Below are 7,236 nucleotides of genomic sequence, written 5' to 3'. Positions count from 1 at the left end.
CACACACTCACACACTCCCCCACTCTCTCGCTCTCTCTCTCTCTCTCTCTCTCTCTCTCTCTCTCTCTCTCTCACACACACACACACAAATGTATCATAATAATAAGCATTTTGCTGGTTCCTGAAATGAGAATATGATGAGCAAGAAGAAAATCCACCTCATTAACTACATTTGCCATCACTTTGACAAAAGCAGCATTCTGGCTAGAAACATTATTCCTTCGAAGAGAATGTAAATTTATATTTTTCCCCTGATAGGTATCGTGCAAAGTAATGTTCCCATTCTTGCACTAAGACAAAATTTTTAAAAGGAAAAGGGGAGGAGTCAGTTACACAAGCCGTACTCAGGTCGAATAAAACAGCAGTATGCATCTCTTGACAGGCTTGTACTTAATGCGCAGTAAAAGAAAATTCTGTCCCTCTTCTCAGCTGGCAAAGGAAGAAACCCCCCCCCCCCCCCCCCGTCATAACATGCCTGCCATCCAACATAACAATTACAAACACAGAGAGGTGTCAGAGATGAAAACTCAGCTTGCTTAATTTTTATAAAGTGTTTGCATTTCTACAAAGTCAGCCATTGTTCAGATATTGGATCAGGGGCTGGGCAAATAATTCAGATAATGCCTTCTTGAGTTTCTTAAGTACTGTTCACTGTTTTCCTAAATGATTTTACCAGAACAGATTTCTATAGCGAGAGTTTGCCAGTGAGCTCAATTCAGTGGAGAGCTTCTCCCTTGGGGAGCTCTCTCTCTGCTTCCTTTGAGCTACGGGGCCACTGTCATACCTTGAGAATAAGTTTTAAATAAATCGATGGCCTCAACCTGTAGGTTTATTATGCAATGCTCCTGAAATGGTTTAATTATGATCGCTTTTGTAACTAGGGCCCCTGGGTTGTCGAGCAAGCCAGCCGCAATCCATTCTTATCAAGGTAGCCGATTGAAACCGCTGTTGTTTCTCATTGCTTTCGCAGAACAAGAGGAGTGTGTTAACTGCACCGACGAATGCCGGGTGCTTGGTCATTCCGACCGGTGTTGGATGCCCCAGTTCCCTACTCCCAACCAGGCCGAAAATGCGGATTATCGAACAAATCTCTTTGTCCCTATGGTGGAAGCGAGCGTGGAGACTGAGACTTACGAAACTGTGAACCCCGCGGGGAAAAAGACTTTTTGTACATTTGGGAAAGACAAGCGAGAGCACACAATTCTCATTGCCAATGTGAAACCTTATCTCAAAGCCAAACGTGCCCTGAGTCCTCTCCTCCAAGAGGTGCCCTCAGCATCGAGCAGCCCAACCAAGACCTGTATGGAGCCTTGCGCCTCGACAAAAGGGCCGCTGGATAGTTGCGAAGTCAAAACAGGAGGCCTGGCTGACCCAAGCAGCCAGTACTTGACCGCCACTGACAGTCAGTACCTGTCGCCTAGTAAACAGCCCAGAGACGCGGCCTTCCTCGCGTCCGACCAGATGGCAAGGGTCTTTGCCGAGGTGCATTCGCGAGTCAGCCGAGACTCCGCCGAAATGGACTCTGTTTTGGAGCAGATAGACCGTTCCAATAGGGAACTAGGGAGAGAGTCGGTGGATGCGGAGGAAGTAGTCCGGGAGATTGACAAGCTTTTACAGGACTGTCGGGGAAATGACCCTGTAGCTGTGAGAAAGTGAAAACAAAACAAAAAACACACAAAAAGACAGCCTGGCATTTATTTGCTTCTTCTGCTGATTTGGAAAAAAACAAAAACAAAATCTCCCCCTGGTTCTAAAATTTATACAGGGATGAACAAAGACCAATGCTGCTTTACGGCTTTTAGTGAACATCTGAAGTGCCCACTAAGTATGTTCTTTTTTCACTGCTGTTTCTTTTTCACAGATAACACTGGTTTCGTTTTGACCAAACTCTCATTAGGACAGTGTGATGTATGTAAAGAAAATGGAAGGAAAGAAAGAAAGAGAGGAAGGGAAAAAAAATTGGCGCCATTTTGACAATCTAATAGAAAGGTGTAAGGATAAAAAAAGAGATAAATGGAACCCGATGTTTAAGACTTGATAGTTGATGTCATTGTGATTGTTTACCTGTAGACCCCATAAAAGTCAGGGCCGGATCGTTCTGTGAAGGGTTTTCCAGCAGTCCGTAACAGGCCTCCACTGAAAACCCTAAAACCAGAAACCGCGTAAACCAAGAAACAAATGTTCTTGTCATAGACCGAGCTACACCGAGCATTTAACACGCATTCGTGACAACCATTTCTGTATAAAAGTTATCTTCCACACAGACACAGACACAGAGACACAGAACAACCCCCAGAATCCATTTCATAGCATCGTTTCAGCGAAGATAGCCCGGTCATTAGTAACACCGCTCATGACTCATATTAAAGTTCAGTGTAAAATGGTAGAGTCCCATGATTGTCCGACACACACATAAGCTAACTCACGTGGTAAGAAGGGAGGGGGGGCAAAGGGGCTTTCGGTGTCCAGCAAAACTCTAGGTTAGCAGTCTGTTTTGAACCTGAGGCATAATACAAGATCACAAACAAGAGATACCCACTTGACGGGTAATAATAGAGGAGAGGAATTAACATTATTAACACCTTTTGTAGTTCATTTGTGGACACCACGATAGCTCAAGTGAGTGCAACCATTTCAAGCCATCCGCGCCAATCCACCACCAACCATTTAAATGTTGAAATGTGAGAAGATTCAATGTGTTTACATCCAATGACATATTTTTATTGATTTATTGCAGATTCAGTGCATTTGAGCCAAATTGTTGAGTGTATAAGAGCTATATTGTGTATTTTATTAAATTAATATATAGTTGTGTTGCAAAAAAACAAACAAACAAATATTTGGGCTTATAATGTAAATGGCAAGTGTTGCCTCAGTAGCTGTCAAACTCTATGAGTTTTGTTCTCTCTCTTTTTTTTGTCCCCCCCCCCTTTTTTTTTAATTCCCCTGCGGGAGTGTGGGAATGAGAGCCTCAGAGCGAAGTCTCTTGTTTTAATGTATGGTCTACCAAGTACCACAGTACATAATCTGTTCAAATGTGTCCTGAGTGAGTTGATGGCGCTAAACCCCAACGGCCGAGAAGTGCATCCATCAGTCATGGTTGTGTGCAAGTCCTTGTAGAAGCTTCTGTCGCAATCCATGTTTAATAACAAAAATTACACTTGAACCAACACCTGGAAACTCCTTGTTCTTTCCTGGGCACAGTCTCTCTCGCAAAGACACAGGCGGGTCTGTTTATATATCACCGTCATGGCTGGATGCTCAAATTACCCTAATATTTCAAAGTTTGATGCCACTGTTTGGTTCGTGGAGCATGAAAATGCTTTGGTGCCCATGTGGTACAAATGATCTTTTGTCTGGCTTTCTGGAAAGTGCTGTTCTGTCTATTAAGGTTTCAATTTGGGCTCACAGCTCTCCCTCTGCCCTTTCTGTCACCCTCCATTACGAGAGATTTCAGTAATTTTATTCTCTCTCTTTCTCCCCCCACCCCCCGCACATGTTTCTTGCTGTAGCATTTCTGCCTTTGGTCCATATGAGAGCCACAGTATAAAATCAGTGAAATGTGCATAAGCACTAGTAAGCAGCATATAAACCCCCTAAAAATAAGCCTTTATAGAATCTTTTTATTCATTTTCTACTCCAGCTCTATATTTTAGTATGTGGGCACTGTGTTAATGATTAGATTAATTTTTGGGCTACCATATTTGTAATGTATATGTGCAAATGCCACTGTACTTCTCGCTGGCAGCTTGCAAACTCCATAAACCCACTCTTTTATCATAGTTGTTCCACTGGAGAAGCAGTACCAAATAGCAGCTCAGGACACTTTTTTAAAAAAAGCTATGAAGAATTCCTTTTGGGTTCTATAAGCAGGAAGTTCTGAAGGTCTTGATTTCTACCATATAGGAGCCTCATGGGAACAGGATGTGGTGGTGGTGGCTACAAATATAAACTGCTTCAAGCGGGGATTGGATAAACGTATGGAGCAGAGGTCCATCAGTGGCTATTAGCCACAAGAAATAGATGGAACCCTCTGTTTGGGGCAGAGATGCTCTGCATTCTTGGTGCTTGGGGGGCAACAGTGGGAGGGCTTCTGGAGCTCCCTGCTGGTAAACCTCCTGATGGAATCTGGGGTTTGGCCACTGTATGCCAGAGGCCTGATCCAACATGGCCTCTCTTATGTTATTTGATCCTGAGCACAGTATATACCGTAAGTGAAGTCATGTGATACAGATGCCACCCTTTAGCCAGGATGTTCTGTGCCTTGAAGACTTTGCAGTCACATCAGGGCTGCAGAAAAGGGTACCTGGGAGACAGGGCAAAACATAGGCTTGGGACACCCTTCCTGTACGTCTTCTTTTAAGTACTTGAAATATGATCTTAATATATGCACTCTAAAGTTTAGCATGCAGTATTCAATGGTGATAAATTCATAAACTGCCATGAATGATTATGCACTAGATAGGCAAATTGGCTTCCTACTTTGACTCTGGAAGTTGTTTTCCTGAAGGTCAAAGGTGAAAGGTTGGAGAGGTATAACCTTGTCTTTCCACTAGCCTTACTTAGCTAATATGAACCAACAGGTTTGGGGAGTCCTCAGCCTTGAGAAACCGCACAACCATTTGTCCTCTTCCCCCTCCACCCCCTTTATGGCCACAGAGGCAAATATTGTATTAGCAAAATTTGTTAGGGTATTTATATACTAGCCCAAGGATCTTGGAAGCTAAGCAAGGGCTGACCCTAGTTAGTATTTGGATGGGAGTCCACCAAGGAATACCAGGGTCGCTACACAGAGGCAGGCAAAGGCAGACCTCCTCTGAACTTGCCTCGAAAACTAAAGTTGCCATAAGTTTGCTGGGACTTGACGGCACTTTCCATCACCACTTGTATACCCCACCTTTCTCCTGACATAGGTCCCAAGGCAGGTAACCATTATAAATACAACCAGGGATTTTTAAAAAAAATAAAAAATAAAATAAAAGAGATGCCGAAACTCTTAAGAGGGAAATGAAGTTTTCAGTCTCTACTGAAAACTCATGAACTTTTAAACATTTTGGAAAGAATTTTGTCGAAGAGGTTCCGGAACTCTGTTCCAGCGCATATCCCCAGAAAAAAAAGCCCTGAATACAGCACAACAATAATCATCATGAAAACCAGCTCCTCTAAGCTCTTCTGGTTTGACCAGCATAGGCATTCCAAAAATGCGTTGTTCAAGTGAGGAAACAACAGGCTGGTGTTGTTTGACAGCTGAAATGTGCCTGCCTGCTAGGAAGCAGCTAGATTCGCTTCCCCATATTTTCGAAGTGCCTGTAAGTGAATTGCCTGAACATCGGGCATGTAGTTTCTACCAGCAATACAATTATGCCACGGAAGCTCAGGCAGAGTATATGTGATGTTAAGTGATGGAGGCGTGTACATTTTCTAAATGGTTTCCAAGCTAAGTAACCTATTCTACAAATGTATCGTTGGGTGTCAGAAGATGTAAACACACACGCATACATACATACACAACACCCCAAGAAAGGCCTTTACCAGTGCTTAAAAAAAAAAAAAAGGAATTTACCTCAAGGCGCTCTGTCACTGGTGATTTACTAGCTCTAGCTGTTAACACATTATCTGTATTTAGTTGTGATTATTTATTTACCAGTCTGAGGTAATGCAGGGCTCATGACTCACAATGGAAAAGCTCAGTTTAGGAAACCTGGTTTTTATTTAATTCCGCTGAGGGTTGCTGGGCGCCGATGGTCTCTGGCACTCTGCTTGGAGACAGAGGACTGCTTTCAGCACCGGCCTCGGTCAATGCAAAACCAAAGGCCACGCAGCTGCTGCTGTAGATCGGGCCTTCTCAGGCATGTCACTCACGTGACCACGGCAATATCAGGCACGGGCGTTCACGTGTGAATGAGCTGCCACAGTGAGAACTTCCAGGCTGTCCAGTGGAACCTCAAGCTCACCTCTTCCAGTGGAATCGGCTCTCACATTGAAAGGCAAAAACTCACAATCCACAGACCAGCCGTGATGTCTCTTTATCCTTGGTTGAACCCCTGCTGGCTGGATTTAAAACTATCAGGGGTTGTTTACCTGGGAGAACAAATAACCAGTCTTGCAACCCACTACTCGAAATAGTCAAATCCATCTTTAGACAACTGGTCAACATCTATCATCCTTCGGCCAGACTGGTTCTCTGGTCCAGGCTTGCAAGTGACCACCTGGAGCGGCGCACTGAGGAAGGTGCCAGTGCCATGGAGAAGGTCAGCTCCCTTCCAGCCACCACCAGCTGGGCCCCTGTTCTTCCTGAGCCAAGCCAGTAGGAGCACTGGAGGATGAAACAGGCACAAAATGGCCCTGCTCCTTGGGTAGCGAGCCCCTCTGACTGCATTTCACCAGTTGCCCCTTGGGGGGGGGTAGGCATCAGTTTTCAGCAGTCATGCACATAGAGCTTTTTTGTCCAGAATTACAAAGCAGCCTTGTGCTCCATGAGAGCATCACTGCCTGCTTTGGCTGCAGTCACCTAGGGTTGCCAGTGCCATCTCTGGAAGTCCCCAGAGATCTGAGGGCAGTGCTCGGGGAGAGCAGCGTCTGGGGATGGGAGGGGGCTCAGTGGGGATGTGACCTCTGTGGGGTACCCCAGAGTCTGCCCTCCGAAGTGACCATTTCCTCCAGGAGAACAGATTTCTATAGCCTGGGGATCAGTTGTAAATCTAGGGGGGGCTCCATGGCTGTCCAGACGGATCTTTCCCACTCCGCTGTCTGAAACCGTCTTACCAGAAATCAAACATGGGAACCTTTACATACTAGGAGAGCACCCACTCGGACCACTGAGCTGCATCCCCTGTCCCAAGAGCGATTCTGACCCTTATTTGCACAGTACTGCACAGTCCAGGAGGGTGGGGCGGGGAAACAGTTGCAGAATTTCTCCATCGGCCTCTCGAATGGGGATTTCTTTAAATGGGTTTGCTTTTTGCATTACGATGTTCAAGTCACGTGCGGAAACGAGTGGTTGCACCCAAAGTAGGTAAGATCAAGGGTGGGGAAATCACAGAACTGGACTTCTGCATAAGGAAAGCTACTCGGGAGTAAGCCCCACTGAACTCATATGCATTTTATTCTCAGTGAGCGTCCTTGACCTGGGTAGCCCAGGCTAGCCCGATCTTGTCAGATCTTGGAAGGTAAGCAGGGTCGGCCCCAGTTATTCCTTGGATGGGAGACCGCCAAGGAACTCAAGGGTTGCTGTGC

The 7,236-nt window shown here is 45.3% G+C and overlaps 1 protein-coding gene across 1 annotated transcript in view; it reads left to right on the top strand.

The window, feature by feature from the left end:
- PCDH17 (protocadherin 17) overlaps window positions 1-2,654 on the top strand; it is a 256,247-nt gene extending 253,593 nt beyond the window's left edge. The window contains exon 6 of the mRNA XM_015408292.1: window positions 971-2,654. Within this exon, the coding sequence (XP_015263778.1) occupies window positions 971-1,656 (686 nt within the window). The 3' untranslated portion in view covers window positions 1,657-2,654. The remainder of the gene's footprint in view (window positions 1-970) is intronic.
- The last annotated feature ends 4,582 nt before the right edge of the window (window positions 2,655-7,236 follow it).

Source organism: Gekko japonicus, unplaced genomic scaffold, assembly GCF_001447785.1.
Source record: "Gekko japonicus isolate JY-2015 unplaced genomic scaffold, Gekko_japonicus_V1.1 scaffold295, whole genome shotgun sequence".
Classification (NCBI taxonomy): domain Eukaryota; kingdom Metazoa; phylum Chordata; class Lepidosauria; order Squamata; family Gekkonidae; genus Gekko; species Gekko japonicus.
This window is presented reverse-complemented; position numbering and strand designations above follow the sequence as displayed.